Below are 27,172 nucleotides of genomic sequence, written 5' to 3'. Positions count from 1 at the left end.
AGATTATTTATGTAACGTTTATTTATTAAATATGAGCAACAAACATCTCCTGAGTTGTTTTTGGGAAGATCATTGCGAATAACTTATCCCCAAAGGTAAACTATTCTATCTCTAATTTTGAGGATAAACGATTTATGCCATATTGTAAGATTACTACAGAAAATATTTTTGCTGAAATTACAAATTTGTCTCAGTTATTACTGAGAAAATATATATATATAATCAACCCTTGAGAAGACATCTGTATGTTATCGGGATAAACGATTTATGCTGTATGTTAGTTTATTAATGAAACATTTCTTTACGAAATATGAACAAAATTACCTGAGACGTTAATGGTAAAATCATCGGGGGATAGCTCACTCTAAGAGTAAACTACACCTTCTGAATGTTTACATAGCGGACGAGTTGTCATATTGTTAGGTTATTAATGATACGTTTATTTATGAAATGTGGTTGAGAGAATTGAGCACAAAGAAGCATACCAAACAGTAAATTACACCATATGCATTTTTTCAGAAAAATGATTGATACTACGGTGGAGAGTTGTTAATAAAATATAGCTATATTTATAAAAAAATAAATAAAATCGTCACAGCTTTCTTTTTTTCTTTCTTTTTTTTTTTTTTTTTGAGAAAATTGAATTTTAAATTTTCATCCTTCAGCAAACTACCCTTACTTTGAGGTGTCAAAGGATATGAAATTCGAAACAATAGTATGTTATTAAAACGTTATGCCTAGAATTCGGTCCAGATACGTTGAACAGTATGGCCTCTAATTGAGTGCATGTAAAAGCATGACAAACCGACAGACGAATAGATGGGCAGACATCGAAAAATCATTTTTTCGATATGTAGGGCCATGTAACTTGAATTCATTGAAATCTCGTATTCGATTTTTATAACTATCACCACACATTCTTCTTTCGTCGCTCAAATGTGAAAACGAATAGGCCTACACCGACACGTGAAGTGGTAATTCGTAATCCCCAAAATTTAATTTGTTTTGTTTAAAGTGTTGTCACGCTAGAAAAAAACTTATGCCTGTTACATAATTTTATTATCAGTATTTCACGCTACTGTATAATTCGGCAGAACGGTATGATTATAGTTAATATCATGGCATATTTTGGAAGCATTCATGTTGCTCACAAATAGAGCTGTATAATTTAGTTTTGTTTAAAGAAAGCATTCTTTATTACTTACACAGACTTACGATTGCATTTCTTACACTTGTAGATATGATAAAAAGAAGAGACAGAGAGAGTCAAAACTCTAAAATGAAACAAACACACACACACACACACACACACACACACACACACACACACACACTAGAACAATAATTTAACATCAGGTTTCTTTTTTTTTATATGACAACGAGCTTTTCTACTTCATTCAGCTGTGACTGTAAGGCTGTAGATCGCGCATGTTTTTTTTTTCTCTTCCTGACTCGTAGACACACTCGAAGTGAGTTGAAGTATCCGGAGAGGGGAGGAATAGGTATACCATACTATAAACTGAAAACAATCGCTATTACTAATAGTACACTAATTCTGAACAAATACGTCATTAGAGGAAACAAAAAGTTATTTCCTTATTATATTGTTTCGGTTCTTATTAACATAAAAATTATACACTTTCTATAATGTTTTGTAAAAAAAAAAAAAAGTAAAATGGATGGGATGGGATTAAATCTGGTGTCAAAACAGTATAAGAACTACCAGCCCACCACTCTACCTACTTGACTGCAGAGACTACGTTTTGTTGCCTGTCTTTTTTTTAACAAATAAATGCTCATGGCTATAGAGCATGTCACTTCCAAACTTAAGAAAACAGTTTTCCTCTTTGTTCCTATATTTCCGTACAACATCTTGGTTACAGAAGCTAAGTTATATTTGGCAGACAATTTACATCCTAGGCTTAAACCAATAAATGCATTATTTTACTCCACTTTCTAGTTCCTTGATTCAACTTCTGGATACTACGATACTACCAATCATGAAATTCCCTCTGCAGTCATGCTCCGCTACTGAAAAATTCCCTCGAAAGCATTATTGCCAGTATACACAAAACTGAGCATAATTTTGGTTTTTGCTTTGTTATTTGCTTATTTTATTATTTTATTATCCTTTTTTTTTTTTTTTTTTTTTTTTTTTTTTTTTTTTTTGAAATATCTTCTTAGATGGATTGCTTTCTATTATCTCCTCTTACTAATAACTGAACTTTGCCCATAAACGTAAGGAAAATGGAATAATTGAGAAAAATCGTGGGTTACAGTATACGCGTTTTTTTTAAATTTTTTTATTTTTATTTTATTTTATTTATTTATTTATTTATTTATTTTTATGGATCTCGCAGAGATAGGAATACAAAGTAGAAACTGGATGCAATTAGCTAAGGATAGAAGTCAGTGGAGAGCTTTTGTGAACGCGGCACTGAACCTCCGGGTTCCATAGGCCATGGAGTTATTTATTTATTTATTTATTTATTTATTTTTTGCGTATGAGGGTACAATCTGATACAATATGACTGGGTGGAGACCAGAGATTCAAGTAGTTTTACTTTTTCTATTTTTCAGAGGAAATAGGATAGGTCATATTTTTCATAAGTTCTATTTTACTTTTTCAGCCAGAATTAAATATTGCAAATAATACAGGATGTTTCAAAAAGAATTACCTGATTTTAAAAATCCATTTTTATTGATAAATACATACTACAAAAATTGGATAAATTGCAAAATACTCACAAAATCGTCAAGTTTTTGTTATGCTGTTACAAATGCTAAGTGTGTCCACCAGCAGCAGTACGAACAACATCTAGGCGATAGCTAACTTCATTATAAACTTTACACAATTTATCTGCGTTTACAGCAGTTATGGCCGCTGTTATTCTGTTTTTCACTTCTTCTATATCCCCATAAGGAAAAATCGCATGGGGACCGAAATCACTGACTCAGTCTTTACAATCTGCAGCACACTAAACGCCTTCTGTTGAGCGGACGCCATCTTACTTCTGACTGACTGCTAAATGAAAAGACGCATTGACTAACATCTAACGGAGATCTTCTGAAATTCTAGGCCACACCCATTCAAACAACACTCATTTCGTTGCCGGCACGTCCCATATTCCATAATTATTACCATCCAAAATGGGATCATTCTTTTTGAAACACGGTGTATTTTCATGGAATTTACGCTGCATTTTTGTTGAAACAACCTTGGTTCTAACTGCTGAAAGGTTATAATTTAGTAGCTGGCAATAAATAAATGAGTTAATTTAAAAGATATGTCAGAGATTCCCAAACTAGACCAAAATTTAGGATCAGTATAAATGAATACCGCAATGTATAAATGATTTTCCTTTGAGAACTCTTTAACAAATTGCATGTTCCAAGTTTTTAAACCTGGAAAAGGAGTCAGTAATTTGATACTCCATCATGGAGCTTGCATCCTTGTCGAGGCTTTGTTAGATCGCATCGTAAATGTCAGTAAATTTCGTTCGTAGTCTGTTGCAGAACTTATTCAGACAAAATTTCGGAGCTCATACCAAGAATTAAATAATTTGAGCAGGAAGTAGGATCAAAAACAAGAAAGTTCTAGACAATAACAGAAAGTAGGATAAAAAGCAAGGAAGTTCTAGCTAAAATGAAACTGAAATATAATCTATCTATTGTATGGAATTAAAAGGTTTTATTAAAAGGTCACAGAATATGCCTTTTCAAAACTACCATTGACCAATCCCGTTCTGAAAAGCAATTTAAGTTATTATAATTTACGTGAAAGACGATAATTTATATCTTCTACAAAAGGCTACTCGATTTATTAAGATGCATATTTAATATTCACTAAAAATACTTATCCGAAAAGTATTCAAAATTATCTAAATTGAACGTTTCTGCAAAAAGTCATTGTTTTCTTGAGCACATTTTTTTTCAGACAACGTTATTTTTGAAAAGATATGTGTTAAATGTATAAACATTGTATGCGTGGGTTTTCTCGGGGTTCTTCTGCTTCCTCCCACTTTCTTTATTCCACCATTATTGTTTGTCTCATTATCACCATCCCCCTTTGCCTCAGTGCATAATTGTGGGATATTAAACTAAAAAGAAAAAGTGCTGAAGAAGGCAATAACTTTTTCCGAAAGATTCACATTTAAATAATTTTGCGTGATTTTGAAGTAAGCATTTTTTTAACGAATATTGTTGTCTACAGCCACTTCATCATTGACTGTGAGATGAGTTGAAGGTACTACAAAGAGAGCAATTCGTAGTCCTTTTTATTATTATTATTATTATTATTATTATTATTATTATTATTATTATTATTATTATTATTATTATATTTTATATAAAGGCCAAACAACGATGAAGAAGCAGTACTTGAATTTTCTTATGCACTTTCAGAAAGAAAAGTAGTCAGAGTTAATATCCTTTGGGCAAGGATAACAATTAATAATCATCGTGCAACTTATGAACAGTGCCATTAGAAATCTCTTTGAAACCCCGTGCAGAAGGGTATTTGTGGGTGTTCCTAATTAGCAAATGATTTTGAAGATATAATAATTAAAAGTACCAAGCACGATAGACACGTCAATATAAAAAGTATTATTTAAAAATCTAAATAATGAAAGAATATTTAAATTGAAAATTTACATTGCCAATAGGGGTATGAGGATCAAAACAAATTTGCTATTAATCTGAAATTTTTTAATATACATACAGAATGAATACAGAATTTTTACATACAGAATTCATATACATAACAGAATTTTTATATACAGAATGAATAACGGTAATTTGAGTATTCAGCAATAAGTAGTATGAGCTTCAAACAGCGCGTGCGGATCCCTGATGCACTTCACCACTTGCATTACCGATTGTTACCAGGCTCGTAGCCAGCCCAAAAGTGTAGGGAGAAAGGATGGTAGAAGCTCCCGATCCAACCATATTATAGTTCATTTGCAAGTCTACCGTGAAAATTTTAGGGGAGAGAAGTAAAAATTTAGGCCCCTCCTTGCCTCCGTGGATATGGTCCTGATACGGCTCTGCTTACAGAACTACCTCATATTTATTAAAAGATTAGTTCATTTAGGAAAGTATATGTAGGATGTATACCATGATCCTCTGCATTATTGAAGAGAATGATCCACCTTTCCAATCTACTAATTTTAACCTTGAATTATGTGAGCAAGTATCTCATGTTAATCAAAATACATATTGTTTTTTTTTTACAAAAATCGGAATAGTGTTACGAAATTACCATGAAAATACAGTAAAATTCATTGTTCACTGCGGAGTAAGAGTCCGCGAGCGAGCACTAAAGGGGTTAATTGCGAACCAAAAAAAAAAAAAAAAAAAACTAAGCCAACAACCGGGAAAATACAGTAGGCCCTACAGTGCGAAGATCGAAAATTACTAACAGGTTTATTGTGCATCGTAATCCTATAGGCTTTCTCGGAATTTGTAAATGAGTGGCAGGCTCTTGCTCTTTTGTTTTATCATGGCTTTCGCATTCTCTGATCACTGACCTTGGCGACCCGAGGAATACAAACAATAAAAAATAGTTTTTAGGCTGAAATACTGTATTTTTTTCGTGTTTGCACATCAGTTTTAGTCTGTATTTGGGTTATCCGCGATTTTCGCTATCCGCGGTACCCTTTCCACCAAATTCCGCGGATAATCGGGGCTTTACTGTACTTTATTTGCAAACGAGGTAACTCTCATTAGTGATCCATTTTAACCTCATCAGTAAATACGTTTGAGAATTCTTAAAAAAAGTTAGGCCATATTTCACTAAAATCGAATGATTTTATTTTACGAAAGTTATTGTAGAACATATATACAAGGGCAGATCGGAAAGTAACGCACAATGTATGTGTATGTGTGCTTTTTTTTTCAAGTTTAATATGTACCAAAACCAAACAAAGCACAAGTGAACTTACATCTTTGACTTACTTTTTTACATAGTCACCCAGTTTCTCAACACATTTCTCCCAGCGTGGCACCAGTTTCAAGATGCCCTGTTCGTAGAAGTCCGTTTAGTTGGAGTATAGCCATTTGCGGACTGCTGATTTCACTTCCGCATCTGTCGCAAAGCGTTGGCCGGCCAGGAATTTCTTACTGGGACCAAAGAGATAAAAGTCCGATGGTGCCAGGTCCGGACTGTACAGAGGATGCTCGAGCACCTCCCACCCAAATTTGTTGAGTTTCTCACGGACAGGAGCAGCAACGTGTGGAAGGGCATTGTCATGAAGAAGTTTGACACCGTCAGTATTAATGTTGCGACGTTTGTCACGAAGGGCACGACACAACTTAACCAAAGTTTTAATGTTGGCTGCAGCATTTACAGTGGTCCCGTGTTCAGCAAAGTCCATCAATAACACACCAAACATAACCCAGAACACTGTCACAAGCACTTTCTTCGCAGATTGAGACAGTTTTTTTTTTTTTTTTTTTTTTTTTTGTACTGGGGAAACAGCATGTTTCTATTCCATAGAGGCCTGTTTGGTTTCGGACGTGTAGTGGTACGCCCACGACTCATCATCAGTGACGATCCCTTTCAGAAAGTCGTGCCTTTCTGTGGCGTAACACGTTAGGTGATCCAAGATGTCATCATTCGCTGGCTCTTGTGGTTGTCTGTTAGGTTCTTAGGCACCCAGCGAGCACTAACTTGACGAAATTGCAACATGTCATGGACAGTGTCGTACACCACACCATAAGAAATGTTGAACTTCTGAGATAAGGTTCGCAGATGTACACGCCGGTCGTTCAAAATTGCTGCCTTGATGGCGCGGATATTTTGCGGTGTTGAAGCTGTTACCGGACGCCCGGAGCGTGGCGCATCACTAAGGTTCTCACGGCCCTCTTCAAAGAATGCCACCACCTGGAGACATTGCTATCGTCCATACAATCGTCCCCATACACGTCACGCATGTTCCTATGAATTTCCCTTTGGCTCACAAAAATCAAACCATACCTCGCTGTCTTCATACCTGGACGATAATAACATGCGCGCCATGTTTGTTTCGTAGTTCAGACTTCTCTCGCTAGAGCTGCACAGGAGAACAAAATACCCTCTGTAGATCAAACTTCGAACTCTCTCGTCGTGCAATTTCACTATTCTAGCTGCAATACCTGGGGAGAAAAAAAAGAATATTATGCGTTACTTTCCGATCTGCCCTCGTATATATATATATATATTTTGATGAAGTGGGGTGGGGTTATTGCTCTTAATTTTGAATGACTTTAACTTCAAACATTAAGGATTATGTGAGAGCCTCAATAAACATACACATCATGTGTCAAAGTGGAATAACTATTACGTAGAAAATCGTGGAACATATCTTTTACATCGAAAGGGGGAGGGATGGTACACTTTAGTACCGTCGTTTAGGTGTAGTGGTCATTCTCGAAGTCTGCCTGTAAAAGCATACGAGGTCTATTTATAGGAGGCATTTTTGTAGCTTGTACAACGATAACGTGTATGTACAGATTGTGCAGATTGTGTATATCCAGCAATAGGACAAAAATTGTTTTTAAATTGTGCATAGGATAGAAGACGAAGAAGAAGAAAATAAAATATAGTTGACATATTCTGATTAATATTAATTTAGTAGTTGATTATTTCCAAGATTTTATATTAACTGCAGTTCTTTGTTTGTAATTATGATAACGATTCGAAATTGTTTGTAGTTGCCAGGATACAAGTTTTGTTATTATTCGAGACATTAAAGATGGAGGTAAGTTTTTTGTAATGTGTACAGTCCATTTGATACATCTTGTCCTTTCTGACACTCGCTTTTTTCTGTTTTTGCCTTCTTGCATATGGTCATAACAATCAGGCAAGAAGATCTGTTTCTATAGCAACAGCACGTTCAGCCAATTGTAGTGGTTCATTTCTCTCGCTCTGCAATGGTAAACCTTCCACCGTTTCTACACGTTGCCAATTTGAATATAAACAAATGCACATTATTTTAGTCGAATGTCAACTTGAGAAGTGGACCTGCTCGTTATTGAGAGCATTCTTTTTAGTTCTCTTTTGTGTCATTTAATTTTGTAAAACTGAGATTTACTTGCAGTGAATAATTTCGTGTTTCAATACCTGACGCAAAAACTGGCAACACAGCATTGAACACCACGTGCACGCAGCGAGCTGTCAGAAAGGACTACTATCAATTGCAATTTAATACTATATTGAATACAAACATTAATCTAATTAATGCATAATTATTTAAACAACAAATAATATATACTAGTGTGGGAAGAAAAATAGACGAACTGAACAATTTATATAGCTGCTGTAAGATTATACTTGTAAAACGTATACTGTTAAACGCCAAAGTTGATAATCAGTTTTTATTAATGCTGAAGTTGGAAGTTTGCAGTGTAATTTTACCTTCTACTGGTGACCATGTAAATTGAAATGTAACTGATGTGGAAAAATGAATAGTGAAAAATTGACTTTCTCTTCAGTAGAGCGGATGAAATATGAGTATTTAAAATTGAACTTGAAATGTAATGTACTATTTGCCATTAAATTGCCTACGTAAAATAAATATCTATGTCTAAAATTGTTATTTTATTGTAGTGTGAACTAGTGCAATCTCTGAAGAAGCGTTTAGAAGAAAGTTACCAAATACAAGATAAACTTGCTACTGAAAGCGCAGAACTGGAGAAAGCCAGGTATGTACATGTTTTGTTTATTTATTTACGCTATTGATGTGTATGTGCGTATACTGTATATATTAATTTAAAGTATGTACATTGAAGAAAAGCATTGCTCATAAAATAAATGTTTAGAAGACATCGTGTTCGATTCTCGATATCCACTTCACTGTGGTCCGTTTTTGGTTTAAAATTATTTTGATTGATTCATTGTTCATATTTTCTGTTGAGGTTTGTCCTTACTTGCAAGTAGTTCAAAGCTCGGACATCAGATGGCGCAATCGTAGCTCAATAGCATTATATTAGGAAATAAATAACATTTCGGATCTAAATAACTACTTCATTTACAGATGCAATAAAACTAAATTCAGAATATTAGCATGCCTCTACATGGTCTAGTGCATTATCATTGTAAAATTTTGATTAAATGAATATTTTCATTATTACAAACATTAATTGTTGAAAACGTGAGCCACGATATATCTGCCATAAATCAAGCAATAGATGCCATATCACGCAAGTGAAGTGATTACACAGCTACAATCCCTAGTGCATCATCCATTTGATTACCTCATTATTTCCATTGTTGTAAGCATTTCATTGTTGAAAATACGAGCCACGATGACCGTCATAAATTCAATAATGACAACCATTTCACGCAGGCCTGTTCACTATTATTATATGTGTCTACACTTCGAACCTAGTTAATCAGTTATTAATGTAGATATGTATTTATGACATATTATCAATCTGAGTATTATTTTAGATTTAAGGATTTACTTTTGTGCTTCGCATAATTGTAATAAAGCACCAACATCTTTATTTTCTTTTGTTAAGCTCGTACATTTATTGGTTTCATGTATCCGTATTTATAGTTTTGTAGTATGTTAGGGATACTGTATTTACTGCTAGGATCTCTTGATTTATTTGGAGCCCGCGGTGGCTTAGTGGTAGAGCATTCACCTGTGGTGTATGGTGTCCTTGGTTTGATCCCATCTCGCTCCAAGTGAGCTTTGTGGTAGACGCGTGTTTTTGGGGGGTTCTCCCGTTTCCTGCCATTTTCTTCATTCCACCATTTCATTCATTCCTCATCATCACCGTCTCCTTCAGCCCAGCCGGTATAGAGATTTCATTTCATTTTTTCTTGATTTATTTGTATATAAAGTAACAAATCTTTAATATTAATGAGCATCTATATAGTCCTTCCAGTATGTACCTGGTCATTTTCTGTCCTTGCACATCAGGCCGTCTTCTTCTGAATCTGTCAGCAAGTTATAATTGCTAGTATTCGCTTGTACCTTGTCTGGCTTACTTTTCTTTTTGGATTTACTTTTGTGAATGTTATTTTTCCCTTTTAGACACATCTCAAGTTATATTTACTTTTTCTATACCGTTATTACTTAAGTCATTCCCTGAGCTATAAGATAATTCTTTGTTTACTTCACTCGAGCATTGATATTGCAAAGTTTCCAGTGTTAATGCCTTATATAAATTCTGTACGTGATCCTTGGCCAATATTGAAGGTCTCATATCCACAAGTTTAACCTGTTTTTCAAACTCTTGCTCACTTTCTACTCCATGTTCTTCTATATTTAGCTCGTTTATTTCACTATCTAATATCTGTAGTACACGTGCCGGGGCGAAGTGGTGTAGCCCTGTTCACTTAAAGCATTTCTTTCCATACGCCGGGCATTCTCCTCTAACGTGAAAACGCTGACAATTCTTGCATTTGGTAATCTTTCTTACACTTTTGCTGGAGGAATCCAACGATGCTGAATAAACTGATGTGTGCCTTGTACTTGGTGAGCTACTACCATTTGCTGTATAAACGAATCTTCCCTACAGCTTCTTATTTCCTGCTATCCCGCGAGGTTGCATTAGATTAATTTGAAGTTGCCTTTATTCATTATCATTATTAAACAATGTCATCTGGTCCTCAGTGTTTTCTACCGCTGTCGCATTATCAATTACCTACTGTAAACTTAGTGTGTCTGTTGTCCTTGCGTCCTTGCCAGATTTTTCTTCATCCCGAAAACAAACTGATCCCTCAAGGAATGGTCTAAGCAAGATCCAAAATTACATTATGCTGCTTGATTTTTTAAAGTCATCAAAAATTGAGAAACCATTTGGTGTTCTAGTTGAGTGATCTTATGAAACTTGAAACGTTCTGTTATTTCATCACTTTTCACTCCGTAGTGCTGTAGCATATTTTTTTCAAGTCTCCATCGTCTTCTGTGCAGGTTTTACAGAAGCACACAAATTCCTTAATTCCTCATAAGCCTGGCAAGCTATAACAACTAGAAATGTTACAGTTTTTCTGTCCTCTGGCAAAGATGCTGATATTGCTACTTGTTCAAACCTTTTCGGTATAAATCTGGATACGACCTGCCTCAATATTAAACGGTTCAAAATTACTGAATGAAGCCATTTTCCTAGTCAAAAGTGTATAGTTCACTTTTAACAACTACGCCAATCTGTTTAACTGTTAATTAAAGAGATAATCTTTTTAGTTATTGATCTTCTAAATAAGTTTACTCATTTATAGTATACCAATTAATCATTCCACTACCAAACTATCAATGACTTCTTCGAACATTTATATAACTGTTTTTCTCAAAATACAATTTTATTAACTTAACTAGTTAACACACAACTTCAATACCATAAGGCTCCTTGATAACCGAATTCTGTTAGCTTTCACAATAATATCTACACGAAAACTCCTTTCACATTTTACTATTACATAAGTTCAAACTCTCACAAACACAAAATATTTCAACCTAGTAACGCCCTTCATTTGTTTTTAACTAGCATAGTGTTATCTTGAAACACTTTTAGCCCAAGTCAGTTATTCATAATCCCAACATTCGAATAATTTTTCAATTACAAGCAGAAATCAAGGCGTTGAAAGCTAAACAAAATCAAGATAGCTATATGTCGAGGGGTCTAGGTACACCAAGAAGAATGATTCAACGATCTTAATATTCGTCGTCATTTCGCTCTCCAAGTCAGACAAACGAAAGTCCAATTAGATGCAACAGATGTAAGAAATCACATATAAGAGAGCAGTGTCCAGCTTATGGGAAGCGTTATTTTCGCGACACTGAGTTGCACCACTTCGCATCAGCATGTATATTACGAGCCACACATAGAGTAAGGAACCATTTGGAAGTGAAAGATTTGACAGAAAATCACAGCAATCAGGAAGACATAATCGAAAGAAGCTGGTCTTAGTGCAGAAGTTTTAGGACCGAAAAGAGTGGATGAGGCCGATCAGGTTTTGACTCCAGGGACAATGTTTTTACAAGTGACTGAAAACAGTCAAGAACTTAGTCAAACAACAGATAATGGTTTACCAAATTCAAATACAGAAGGAGATCGTGGCATAGGAAGGTTTATTAAATAGAACATGTAGGAGTCAGTCGCAAGAACTTAAACAAGGATGATAGATCTAGTAGACCTAGAAGTTGTCGGAAAAAAGATGTTGGACAGAAACGCGCAAACTACCGGACACTGTAAAGGAAGTGAAAAAGAAGAGGAGCAGATCTTGAACCAAAAGCAGGAACTGTTACATTTTATGGTTCTTGAGTTTATGTCGAGGGATCAGAAGATACAGGAGATGAATGACAAGATTATGGAAGTGGAAGAACGGGTGAAAAGATTGGAGAGAAAAAGAAGAGAAATATAATGAGGAACTGTTAAAAAAAAAAAAGTGTTCGTGAACGTAGTGATAGTCTTTGTTATGATTACGTAAGGCTTAATTTATTTTTCTTTCTTTCTTTCTTTCTTTCTTTCTTTTTTTTCTTCTTTCGGTAGTCCCCGGGAGGATGTTAGGGTTTTGTGAGTTAAGCTTGGGCATTATCTAAAAGTATCAGACAAGGTGTTTCGTAGGAATAATCAGACAAGGTGTTGTGAGATTGTATGAACAAATGAAGGGCGTTACCATGTAATATAGATTGTGTGTATTTGTGTTGATGTCGGAAATGCGCCAGGAGTAGCTGAAATTATTTAGATGTTAGATTGGGGCCATAAGTGGCTGAAGATATTGTTATTTAGGCTGATAAGCCAAGAGTGGCAATTGACAATTGAGGGTTATGGTATAATAGTTTTGGGAATATATGAAGATTCCTATTTAATTGGATGTCTAGAGTGGTAGACAAGTGAATTGATGTAGTGGTATAAGTCAATTAAAGGTAGGCAGTAAAAAGAAGGTGGTATCGACATTTATTAGTAATTACTATCAGATTTGGAAAGTTAATTAAAGTAATACCTTTGCTCAAGTATTTACACTACCTAACAGTGACACTTTGAATTTCAAAAGGTCTATTTTCAAGTAGTGCAGGTAAGACCTGTTGAAAGAAATATAAATATTCCTGTCCTGTCAGACGTTGAGGGAGGCGATATGGACCTATTATGTTAATGCCTATTAAACTTACCCATACAATTATACTCCATCTCATTTGGTGGCTCCGAGTGCGGGTTTCCTCTAGCCCAAATGTGGTGGTTATGGCTATTACAGAACCCATCCGTGTCAATTTAGCTTCATTGGTCCATAAAATGTGTCTTAACAGTATCAAGGTCATGGTTGGTTTCCTCTAGGAGCCAAGTATAAAAATCAACCCGCGTTTGACGATCGCGTTCTGTGTGATGCTGAACTTTGTTGTGATGATATGGATGCCATTGATAGTTACGAAGGGTACTCCAAATGAGTCGGCGATCTATTAACTAATTGAGCAATTTGTCGCATTCTTATATTAGGACTACGTCACACTAACTCCAAAATTCACTCCTCTGTTTCTGGAGTACAGCGGGAGCGATATCTACATCTGTCAGTTGCTGGGCCCGGTCTAATATTCCCTGTGCCTCGGAGCCTGTGGTCTAGTCTAAGAAAGACGCATGGACGTGGGTGGTACCTTTCTGGATATATTGGAGCGTTTACTCTATTTGCTGCAGCAGAGTTGCTATGACATTCTCCAAAAGTTAGATACATGTCATGGTACTCATTGATTTCGTATGTCATATGTTATCTAGGTCTATAATGCATACTAGCACACAACATACTCTTCGAACATAAATAGCATGCGCTTGGGATGCCAACAGAGCGCCCTAATGTCGCTCTTTCGTACTACTGTATTACCAAGAGTTCTAGCGATTTGTAATTCATTGTGGACTGTTGCGTTTTGGATAATAATCATGCTATCATGGTGCTGCAAAGAACAAGGCATTTTTAACAACTAAAAAACACATTACCTAAATGACATATGGTCAGCACTGGTTGCAGTTAAACTTTTGCTACACTTTTTAATAGAAGATGGACTATCTTTCTTTTAAGTACATTAACAATTGAAGCAAAATGTTGACCAAAATTGAAACTTTTATCTTACTGCGGGTCGAACTTCGACCATGTGCATTGAAGGAAGATGTTTAATGGTAAGCTACACTACTCTACGAATGTATTCTCATTACTTAAAAACAGCAGCGTCATTTGGGAAGAGCAGGGAGGCAATTCCCCCACTGAGTTTGAGAAGCGCATGCTGTTTAATGAATTGGAATATACTGTATACTAATATACTATAAACAACGTGAAACTCTTGTGTCGATGAACAATCTTGTCCCCTGGCAACCATGAAATATGGCCACTGCTTAAAATCAAAACAAATCCCGAACAAGAAAATCAACAATGTGGTCCATTGTACAGTCACAAGCAAACGTAGGGAGACACAAGTTTCTTTTAAGTTAATAGCATCGAACAAGTCGAGCAAATTAGTTAAGTTTTATGTACTGTGTAAATCTCTGTACAGTGCTGGTAACTGTAAGATCCAATATGGCAATTCGTTCATACGGTATTGACAAATGACCATGGAAAACCGGTATGCTTACTATTGCTAGAGACTATACACCTGTATTTCAATTTCTAGAACGATTTATGAGTGCATTTTCCATTTCATAGATTTATTTTTCAATATTATCTTTCGTGCTTACATATTCAGTGAAAAGAAACGTGCAAGGGATAGTATTTGGATAAGAAGATAATTCTTGGCTTTATTAATCCTTTATTTGGCATTGTTGCCCTCAAGCAACATCACATTCTATTGCGTTATCAGCCCGAATTATAACTTCAGGTATCATTTAATTGGCATTATTGCTTTTATACAATATTCATATACATGATTTGTGGATCGCTTGTTTAGATATTTCTAATCTTCGTCAACAGGGGACAGTGAAATTTAGTATTGTGGAAGCTTTATTTCCTACATTCCGCTAAAGTTTTTATTTTTTATTTTTTTATTTGTGGTTTCTTGCCCTGTAGGAAAATATTTCAACGAAACTGCTGCTAATTACTGAGACTATTCTTATGATATTTGACAATAATAAGGAATGGTGCTCAGTAGCTACACATAAGACCTATTTTATGGCAATGTTGCTTTGAAATAAACATCCTATATTTTGTAACCAAAGTACAAAAATACTTTAAAAATTACGAAATTATAATCAGGAAGACATGGTTCAACCATAAAAGCAAACTAAATATTTTAATGGTAATGCTATCAATGCTTGCTACTTAAAGGGTTAATTTAGTTTTTGTTCTAATTCGCTAAAACAAAAGAAAAGGGAAAAACGAACGTACAAACTGTCAGAATTTAAAAATGAATAGAAATAATTCGCAGTTGTTATCTCCATGGACGATTAAACAAAATATCAGAGTAGTGCACATGCAGCAGAAAACATTAAATGCTGTAGAACAAAGTTGGAAAGCCGATATTGCGACCACGACTGTGGTGGAGCAACTGGGGCAACCAGTTGGAAGACTCAAGTTCCTTTTTCTGTCAGATCAGTGATCACTGATTGATAGAATTCAAGTTTGGGGTTTCATTTAACACCAAGGCTCTATGAGACGCCCATCCGAACCAGAGGAGCTCCCAGCGAGAATCGAACCGGTGTCTCTCACGCCGAAGGTGATTACACTAACCATATTGGAAGATCAACGACCAGGCTTCCTTTTTTTACATGCATATTTTCTAATAAACAGGCTACAATCAGTCACCGGTATTCAACAAGTAGAGCTACAATGATTCGTATTTTGGAATAGAAATGAAAGTCGAACTATTTAATGTAATGTATTTTTTGACTGTTATTTCTAAACAGGAACAAGGTAGTAAATGTGGTTTTTAACGAAAGTCAAGAAATAGTATTTTAAGAATAAAGTTATATTCCACTTGTTATTAAAAACTTTTCTTTGAAAATAAAATGTGTTGTGAGTAGTTGCATAATTGTTGATGATAATATTTAGTTCTGTGCGAAAGTGAAAAGTGATATTACATATTTTCGATCACCAATATAGAAACGAAGTAATTTTTAAATGTTATCTTCCAACAAATTGTCATTTATGCTTAATTAGTACTTACAAGTGTCTCTTTCTACCCCAAATTTCTCTATAAAATTCATTGTGCCTTTACCTGAAGCACAATGAGGCTTTGTGCGGATGCTGAAACGTACATATTTAGATAAAAGCGTACACTAGTTTCTGTGTAAATTCTTGACCCGGTTACAATAGGTCCCATAGTTCTCGAGCCATGGAACTTAAAAGTTTACTTTTCCGTTGTTTTTGGCATCTTATAACTCTGAGAATACGCGTTTTTAGACCTATGTTTACTAGGTGAAAGTGATTATGAGCGTTTGGAAATGCTTGTATTGTTCCTAACAGTGACTATTGTTGTTGATATTGTTACAAGGTTCCCACTAACCTGATAAACCTGACAAAGTGAACGAATTAACTTACTCGTAAAATCCTGGAAAAGACAGGAAATTTTAAGTACGGATTTGTACTTCTCAGAACTTATTTATATTTTTGCCTTACAGGCTGTTTGGTGTGGGATATTTTATAAAATAAATTATTATTATTATTATTTTGAAAAATTATTTACCATACTATATACAGGTACATGCATAGTTGATGAGAAACCCTCTGATCGAGATGAATTTAGTTGCTTTTTTTTATATTTATATAGAGCTGAAAATTTATAAATCATGATTTGGAAAATCTGAAAAAGTAAGGGAATTCGTGCTTGACAAATAAGTGGAAAGCCCTTGTTAATTTCCATAACTACAAGCTATACCCTTTTATACCAATATAACTGTACTGATTTTCAACCAGGGTGGATATAACACTTACATTATAAATTGTTTTAATAAAGTCTTTACTGAACGGTTTCGACAACTTAATTTTATGACCTTCATATCACTTACATGAAGATGAGTCTACTTTATGAAAAAAATGATGTCCTTTATGTGCAAGAATTCAAGACTTGGAATTAAACCTCTTGACGAACGGTAGTTTATGAGGGGAACATGTTTTAGGAGATTCCTTGAAAGAAGTACTTGGTTATTTAATGATCCTTTTATGACACAACAAAATGTAAAACTCCTGTAGGTAAACTTTTGTAGACGCAATCAATAAGGTAAGTGTGTTGTACCTATCTCGGTTGAAAATTAGTATTAAAAGTACCACAATTAGTTTTTAAATGAATTACTATAATGATACTCAAAATAAAGAGCGATGTATTTACCTATGTGTGTGAATACGTATTTGTATTTTCATTAGACTTCCAAGCTATGCATATATGTGGGAAGTTTTGAAGAACGGCGAGCTCTCTCTTGACTACATGGTTAACGTACGCATCTTTGGCGCGGGAGACCGAGATTCGATTCCTGGCGGAAGCTCATATAGTCCAGATCCCACATTAAGCTATAAGTTCACGTCTCATATAGCCTTGGTGCAGAAAATCTATTCCAATCCAATCATACTGAACTGCTATATCCGTCGTCTGTGTGTCTGTTGACAGATATCAGTGCAAAAGCTGTAAGAGAGAGCGCGAAACGATTTTCTGGAATCAGCCCAGCGTCTCAAGAATAGATTCCATAACCCTCTGTTCAAACAGGAAGTGATGGTAGAAATATACCATTTCCAGCGTCAACATTACTGACTATAGATCAAAAACGGTAGTAGACAGCAAAGGCAGTTTTTTTGGGTGTCCCAAGAATTCTTCCGTCTCGATCTTTATTCAAACTGGTGACAGAAATCTTCGATTTTTAGGTTAGAACACTGATCATCAGTGAAAAAAGACGTAATAGATAGCGGAAAGCGTGTATTTGATTAGGATTCAGTACCACAAAAACAGGCTCCATCTCTGATTACTTCCAGTTTCAGTATTGAATTCTCCTAGTTTGGAAGTCTGTCGTAGTTTCACAGTCTGGAACGAAATAGACTTGCTTAACTTAAAACTACTTTACCGATTTCAATTAAAAAACCTTCCCCTTTACTGATACTTCGGGGTAGCTATGTACTGCCTTTCATTACTCGTACTTCAATAGAACTGGTCAAATGAAGTAACGAATGAGAATTCGAGTAATAATAATAATTCTTCTTCGCTTATTTTTTTTTTTAAATAATGTTTTTATTGACTAATTTTTTCCACGAAATAGGGTAGTGGTTGTAAATTGACCATAGCTAAAACACAACTTGAATAATAATAAAAATCTGACCAATCAAATACAGAATTCGGTGAACCTACCAATTGTCAAGAAAAATCCGCGAGAGAGCTGTTTAACTTGGTATCGATTTAAAAAATTCATTGACAGGGACTATATAAAATGGGAGGGGGGAAGAAACGCGATTTTCGTAGCAACTCTTATGACATCAAGTAAATCTACGAAGAGTGATCAGAAAGTAAGGTTACAAAGCCTGCAGTGAAACGTGTATATATCTAAAATATTTCATACAACCAATACATCCAAGAGATAGTACATACATTAGGTTATTTTTCGACATAATCTCCATATCGGTTGAAGCACTTGTCGCATCATGGGATGAGTTTGAAGATTCCCTCCTGGTAGAAACCCTGTGCTTCCATGTTCAGCCATGTTATCACGCAGTATTTCACCGCACAATATCGTGCACAATGTGGCGAACGCTTCCGAACGACATTATCAATTTTGCCATCAGATGCCGTAGCCTGATCCTCCTGTTGTCCTGAATCAACTCCTCCAAGCGAGCTGTGTTCAAATGTGCTGATAACCGTGATGGGTCGGCCACTGCGCTCCTCGTCGGTGACGTTTTCTCTACCAGCCACAAGCTTTCGACACCATTCTGAGACATGCTGACGAGACATTACAGTCTCTCCGTAAACCTCTACCAGCCACCATTGAATTTCAGCTGCAGTTACATGTTTCGCCCACAGAAATCGAATAACTGAACGGACTTCGTCGCGAGACCAGTTTTCCAAGCGAGTCGCCATTTGCATTTACCTACTACCAGCGCCGTAGGTGGCAGGTGGCTAAAACTCTGCGTAGTTGCTAATTCCATGTATTAAAATTATACCGCACACTCCTCATTCCTATAACAGGCGAAACTCCAGAAATGTTGGCCTTGTTGCCTTAATTTCTGATCTTTCCTCGTGTTGAAATGTAACACCCCTTTTCATGACCGAGGCTATATAGAATGTAGACTTACAGTTTAAAGTGGAATTCGTTCCACCGTAATACGCGTTCAACGCTGTCCCACCGGGAATCGAACCTGGGATCCTGTGCACCGAAGATGCGCATGCTACACAAGTGGGGAAAGTCGAGAAATTGATTTAATTGCATTCCGACTTAGAAATCTATTTCTGGCGATTTGTCGCAGGAGGAGAGGAAATCCAAAATTCCAGTGAATTAGGACACCTATGAAAGGATTTTCTCAAACAGGAGCCATTGTATTACGTGTTTAAGAATATTTTTCATTATATTTTCTTATCGAGCTAAGAACAGGCATGTAAGCTAGTAGAATATAATTAATTTATATTCTAAATACTTTATTATGATTATTCGAAATGCTAGGACCGGAGGCGTGGTGCTGTAATCGAGCTCTCTTGGAAGCGAGATAGTGTGGTGAGAAACGGTCTATTCTGTAAGGGCTGATCTTGCATGCTGGTCTATGCACTCACCAACTGTTCAGGATTCAAGTCCCAGTCAGTGTCTTGCCTTGGAAAATCAGTACCCGGGGCGAGAGTATACGACGGTGCCCCCGTACATATGAGTGAGCTCGACAGACCAGACGCAAAATGCCACCATGCTTGGCACGAAGCGTAAGAAAATTTTCAAAAATAAACCTTGCTTTTCCTGGATTTTAAGCACTTTTTCGATTACGCGTTTCCTTCCATTTTATATATGTGCACATGCATTTTCCTAACGTAAGTAACGTTTTTTTCTTTCTTTTATTTTTTCCTCCCGAATTTTGCCCCCTTACTTTGGCGCCCGGGGCCGTCGCCCCGCCTGCTCCCTAACGGCACGGCACTGGTCCCAGTCGTGGATCGGAGCCTGTGTTACTAGTAGGTACTGTCTTTCATGATCTCTGTGTTGTATAAAGACGCAAAACACAAAAACTAAATTCAGATTTATTATTATTATTATTATTATTATTATTATTATTATTATTATTATTATTTTCTAAATCTTCGCAATGACCTGTGACAACAAACAGTAATTACTAAGGCCCGGATTTTTATGTAGTACAAAGTACCGAAATATGTACATAAATATGTAACAAAAATCAATGAAATATGTAAGAAATATGTTAAAAATATGAAAATATGTAAAAATATTTTTTCGTGTTTATTTTGTGTCTGTGCTTTTTTCTTAGCTAATAAATATACTGTAACATATTTATGTAATAAAAGCTTAACAAGTATAAATAACTTCTTACAGATACGTACAAATTTTCAGGAGGAACAAATGAAAATATGTATCAAGAAAGTAAAAAAATCACATTATTGAACATATAAACATAACAAAATATTTATTTAAACAAAAGGCACTTACTTTTGGGACGAACAGTGAACCACTAAATAATTATAGGCAATGGAAAAACTTTGCCTCTAACTTGTCACTGATACATACAAATTTTCACTAAGAACAAATAAAATTGTCTCGTGGAGAAATGAAAATCACATTATTGAATATCAAAAGAGAAAAAAAAATATTTAAGAGAAAGAACGCTTACCTTTGGTACTTTCAAATTATAACTGCGCGTTTAAAAACTTCACTAACTTTCGATAGGTACGTTCAAGCTTTAACAAGGAACAAATAGACTTTGTAAACACATTATTGTATATCGAAATAGAAAAAAATCTTCAAAACAAAAAACGCTTGCTATCAAGACTAAAAATAAACCTCTAAATATTTTATATAATGAACCGCGTATTCAAACACTTCGTGCTCTTAACAGCTCTTAACATGTACGCCGCAGCATCAGAACACATCAGAAGCACTTTTTCTGCAGGAACACTTTTTGGTCACAACACTCTCAGTCCATCATTTACGAAACGTCCAACTGTGGAATGGTTTGTTTTATCAAAACTTTTGAACAGATCAGAAATGGTGGTGATGGAGAATCAGGGTCAAGCTTTCCTACCACCAGATTGGCAACGAAACGTCGTCTGTAGTTTCATCCACCACAAACCATGCGAATCACCAGTTTCAGAATGTGTTTGATAGTATCTTCATAGCACACATCCAAATAATTCTTGCGAAGGACGCGAACTGTGGGACTTGCAATTTGTACCACGGTTATGTCTGCTGCTATGTACACATTGGCAAGGTCTTTGTAAAATTCACTGCTGTTTTCAGATGCTGGTTTTGTTTGGGTTAAAGGTTTTTGGTTTGCGGCACGCTGTAACACCTTGTTTTTCATGTGAATAACTGTTTTTATGTGCTGATCCAGTTGCGACTTCATTGAACAGCCTACTTTCTTATCGCATACTTGACAAAAAAACAATTTTACCGTCTGTGGTATAAGCGTCATCCATAGCTATCCACGATTTCAATTTTGACTAAAGAGCAAGCCATCATTGAAAACAAGAAACTGACTCGGTCACAAGCGTGCACACTAACAAACCGGTCGCGAAACTGAATCCTTTTTCCCTTTGTTTGAAGGAAGAAGTGGCGGAGTAGCCATGGAGTCATACCAAAGCGATTTTTTATTCGATTTAAGAGACAAGTGATAAATGCAAGCCGCTCCAATCACCTCCTCGCCGCCACCCCACCCCCACCCGTAGAGTTTGCACATACAAAAAAGGTGAGAAAGCCAGCCAACTGTGTGCGTTTTAGTTTGTTTTGTCGGCACACATCCGAGTGACGTCTGCTTACAAAGGCGATAAGCACAAAAATCCTTACATTGTTTTCTTTCTTTATATATAAAAAACAGATCCTTTTCTTTTTTTTCAGGGTTGGAAGCGATAACTGACGACGTTTCATTGCATGTTGTAGAGTGCCCGATTTGTTTTAACCCAGCTTTCCCGCGATGCAAATCGGTTGAACAAAGTGAGAGAAAAATACAGATAATTAAATAAAGTACTTTTGGGTTATTTTTCTATATGTAGGCACATTTTTATTTGCGTATTATTTAAAGAAAATTAGCGAAAAGGAGCAAGGAAACTGAATTTATGTAAAAATATGTACAGTATACGGAAAATATGTAACAGACTTCAAAATATGTAAAAATATGTAACGTGATTTTGGTTTATATGGCTCCTTTCTTCGAAATTTGCGAACATTTCATATTTTCAGCACCGTACATACGAAGGAAAAAATATGTGAAAACATAAAAATCCGGGCCTTAGTAATTACATAAGAAAGTTGTAATAGAAAGTTGTAACCTTTATTCGTTATAATATTAAGCGGAAGATGTCAGAGGTGAAGGAAACACAGATATAATTATAGGTATTAAGTTTTACATAATAGGTTTATTTAAAAATGATGGCTGATGTGTCAATAGTGTGTGTATAAGTTTGACTTTTACTGATATCATTAGGATATTTTTTCACGTATCCTGTTACCAAATACCGTATAAACTAAACACTGTTTTATATTTTGATTTTATATGTGTTCGAAGATTATATCTGGGCTTGTCGGCATCTATGGCCATTTAGTCCGTCACGTATATGAGGGATGAGGTCCCTCGGCAAGCATACTATCCAGTGAAATGGAAGGAGGATAGGATTGGGAAAGGAAGGAAGCGGCCTGGGACCATTATCTTAGGTACCTGGTGTGAATGAGGGAAACCTGAGATGGCTGGCCTAAAAAAGCTGTTACATTTTTTCGACCGAGTATCTCCACCGGGAATCGAACCCGGGACCTCTCGCACCAAAGGTGAGAGCCTTAGCGACTACGCTACGCGAGGCCTTAAGTAGAATATATGTATATATAGAAAAGTTGGCAGATAAAAAGACAAAAATAATATCCCGAGTGGAACAAAACTTCATGAAAATACGAGTCATGCGACTGCAAGTGTTACAATCAGACCGCGATTCTGGCCATGTCTATTACACTTTTTGCACCATTTCGCATAAATGAATCAACTTTGGAAGTTTTATCGATAACCTTCTGGAACAATGAAAGCCCATTTTGGGTTGTTTGGATTGGAAGGGTCCCCAGTGACTAACGAATGAAGCGCTTGTCTTTGCTGGGCGTAATTAACCCTTTTAAATTCCGGCCTTTTTAAAAGGTAAATTATAGACTTTCAGTCAAGCAGCTTCAACATCATCCTTATTTATCGTAGGATCATGGTTCATACCTCGTTTTTTTTTCACAATAGAGCAACCTTTTTAAATGGTACCATTCACATTTCCCTATCGTGTCCTTGAGGAGGGGAATTTTCAGAGAAACTGGGATTTTTCTCTGAAAATATTTTTTTTTTAATTTTGAGCCCCCCCCCCCTGGTCCTTCCTGTGTTAAAGCAGAGACCTGAAAATCAACTGAAAAGTGCTAAGAGGTGTACTAAATGTGTGTACCAAATTTGAAGTTCTATCTTGAATAGTAAGGACGGGAAAAATATTTATCAATAATCCCCACAGTGCCCCAGATTACCGCAAAAGACCCTGATCTCAGGTAAAAAAAATCCTGAAACATCCCAGGATCATGGTTCGCCAATCATTCTCTTCAGAATAGAACTGCTTTTCAAACGGTACCATTCACATCTCTCCATCTGTATCTGAGGCGGGAAAATCGCGAAAAAAGGGAATTTTTGGGTTAAAATATCCCTTTTTAAAACTTTTTGCCTCTCTGGACCCACCCAGTGTTAGCGCAGAGGACTAAAAAAGTGTTATAAATACTACGCGGTGGACTGAATGTTTGTGCAAAACTTCAATCTTCTAGGTGCAAAAGTAAGCCTGCCATAAAATAATAAAAATAGGCGTAACATTTTTTTTATTTTTTTTATTTCAGGGTCTTAGGTAAAAATTTCCTGAGACATCCCTATATATCCTAGGATCATGGATCGCGAATCAGAATAGAACTGCCTTTCAACAGAGGCGTAGTAACGATTTTCAGCGCCCGGGGACAAAGACAGATTTTACGCCCCCCTTAAAAAAAACTTTGCATATACATTTCTGCAATGTATATGGAATATACATTGCACAAATGTATATGCAGACTTCAATGTTACTAGGGTCTCCCGCTTCCACTTCTATGAGGTGTGCGCTCTCACGCTCATTTTTCAGTTTTAGCACATAAACATGTGGAATTTTAAGGTACGTATAGAGTTAGCCAAGAATATTAATACATAGGCATGACTGAATACTAAAGAAGAATAAATGAAGAATGCAAATGAAAATTAAATTAGATTTATATTATAATTAAATGTTACTCAGACAACATTGCAAACATAAACATTACATTAAACAGCGAACAGAAAAATAAACATTAAATATACTTTGAACATAAACCGGACATTTAACAGAAACTATATATATATATATATATATATATATATATATATATATATATATATATATATATATATATATATATATATATATATATATATATATATATATATATATATATATAGGGTGGGCCATTTTAATTAATCCACGGAAATATCTGAAAAATAATAAAACATAGAAGAAATTTTTTAAGTACACGTTATATATTGCTAAGGGGGAAAACCAATTCCGCCAAAAGTACCCCTTCCCGCCCCCCCTAAATGGGGGTAACGGGTTGTAACTTTGAAATGTCAAATGGGAACATGGGTCAAGTAATACCTCGTTCGAAAGGTCTTGGAAAACTAAGTAACGCTGTACCAAAAGATGTTTCATATTGTGCACCAGTTTCAAAATGGCCGCCATGATATGGTTCGGAAACTCCAGTACCCGTAGTATGAAAACCATGGAAGGTAAATGAATGGAACAAAATTGAAATACGTAAATATCATAGGGCATATCGAATGATGTAATCCCTATGATCCCAGTGGCCTCCCTGAAGGGGTCTTATGGGTTAACTTCAAAATTTCAATGTCCGACCGGACAACGGTTCGGGCGTACGCTTGACCTACCCAATGCTGTTTAGAAGGCAGACTTCATGCATAGAGAATTGGTGCACTAAGTTAACGCGGATGGCCACAGTTACATTTTGATTAACTATTAGCATGCATGTCATATTGTGAGCTTGAGGGACGAAACGGTGTGTACGTATATCACCGAAATGCTTTCTGAATAACCAGCACTCATTGCATAAAAGTTTCTCTTTTTTTAATCACTACAGCGTCATCCTTACAAACAAATGTTTCAACCACACCATACCTATTTGTAAGGTTAGCCTAATTTACGAATTAAAGTAGAGTTCTCGTTTGAACTTTCACTTTACTTTCCACCCCACTTACATACAGGGCGCAGGGAGAGATTATTTTGCAGGACTTGGATTTCTCTCTATACATTATGGCAATTTTACTCTAATATTTTTATCTCTGTTGTATTATTCTCGAGCCTTGGAACGCCTCCGTGGTTTTCCTATTTAATTTTCGGTATTTTCATTTATGTCTAACCGTATTCATACTATGGGCACTAGACGTTTTCTTAGACACAGTCACCATGTCTTTGCGATCATTTTGAAAACGGTGTCTCATGTCGAAAATTTTCTTACAGAAGCTGTTTGATATTAATTTGTCTATGTAACGTGATGTTACTCGCTTCAAGCTGCTATTTGAAATTTTCAAGTTGGCCCCGGATACCTTTCAGTTGGCCCTTGGAGTCACCCCGACAACACCTCTCGATGTGCCTTACGTCAGTTAGCTACTCCAGTTTTTCTTTTGTTGATTTATCTCCAATCGCTTTCATACTACGGGTACTAAACCTTTTCTCTGACACGGATACTATGTTTCGGCGGCCTTTTGAGAACACTGCCATTTCACATCAATCGTTTTCTCCTGCAATAGATTTTGCAAGATTTATCGAACGAGGTACCACTCGACTCCTGTTACTATTTGAAATTTTGAAGTTAGCCCACAAGACCCCTTTAGGGAGGCCACTGGGATCACAGGGACCACACCGTTCGATATGCCCTATGATATTTACGTATTTCAATTTTGTTCCATTCATTTACCTTCCATGGTTTTCACACTACGGGTACTGGAGTTTCCGAACCATATTATGGCGGCCATTTTGAAACTGGTGCTCCATATGAAACATCTTTTGGTACAGCGTTACTTAGTTTTCCAAGACCTTTCGAACGAGGTATTACTCGACCCATGTTCCCATTTGACATTTCAAAGTTACCCCCCGTTACCCCCATTTAGGGGGGGCGAGGAGGGGTACTTTTGGCGGAATTGGTTTTCCCCCTTAGCAATATATAACGTGTACTTGAAACATTTCTTCTATGTTATATCATTTTTCAGATATTTCCGTGGATTAATTAAAATGGCCCACCCTATATATATATATATATATATATATATATATATATATATATATATATATATATATATATATATATATATATATATATATATATATATCAATAATTTGGTGTAGTGCTTGTGCTTCACATGGAACTAATGTAACTTAAAGGGGGATTTTTCCTTGCCTTTGCTGCTGCAAATTTATCGTTTACTCCCTCAAAATCTATGCTGTCCGTTACATCCCGCTCCACACTGAGCAGAGCCAAGGCAGGCAGTCTTTCCTGTCCTATAGAGGATCTTAGGTAGGAGTGGATAAGCTTTAGCTTACTAAAGGATCTTTCACAACTGGCAATTGATGTTGCAACAGTCAATAATATCTGAAGTCCAACTCTTAGATTTGGAAACACATCATTCCCATACTGCACAAGGAAGCGAAGCAAATCTTGTGGTGTCGATATGTGAACATCAGTCCTTGTTTTGAGTAGCATTCGGCAATCCACTATTTCATTGCACATTTCCAAGCCGTCAGTGTCTGTATCATAAAAGCTTCCCATGGAAATACATTTCTCTTTCAACATATTTTCATTAGTTGTGCACATTAGTTCTTTCACATCTAAAAGAAAGCCAAAACTGGAGTCAAGTTGGTGAATCTGCTTCCCATTTCTGTGTGAACTTTATCAATCATGCTATTCATCACTCGTACCATTTCATTCTCTGTTGTAAGCCTTACATCCTCTGTTGCTTCTCCAAGCAATTTCTTTTTCTTCCTCTGCCGTCTCTCAATTTGGACGTCAAAAGTAC

At 36.0% G+C, this 27,172-nt stretch overlaps 1 protein-coding gene across 3 annotated transcripts in view; it reads left to right on the top strand.

The window, feature by feature from the left end:
* Nucleotides 1-27,172, top strand: part of LOC145690204 (uncharacterized) — a 300,212-nt gene that overhangs the window by 105,951 nt on the left and 167,089 nt on the right. For all 3 annotated transcript variants that reach the window (XM_081764867.1, XM_081764866.1, XM_081764868.1), the window contains one exon: nucleotides 8,588-8,682. In XM_081764867.1, coding sequence (XP_081620993.1) covers nucleotides 8,588-8,682 — 95 coding nt within the window. The remainder of the gene's footprint in view (nucleotides 1-8,587; nucleotides 8,683-27,172) is intronic.

Source organism: Thermobia domestica, chromosome 7 (genome assembly GCF_964235325.1).
Source record: "Thermobia domestica chromosome 7, izTheDome1.hap1.1, whole genome shotgun sequence".
Classification (NCBI taxonomy): Eukaryota; Metazoa; Arthropoda; class Insecta; order Zygentoma; family Lepismatidae; genus Thermobia; species Thermobia domestica.
The sequence above is the reverse complement of the archived record's forward strand: the minus strand, read 5'-3'. Positions and strand labels throughout refer to the sequence as shown.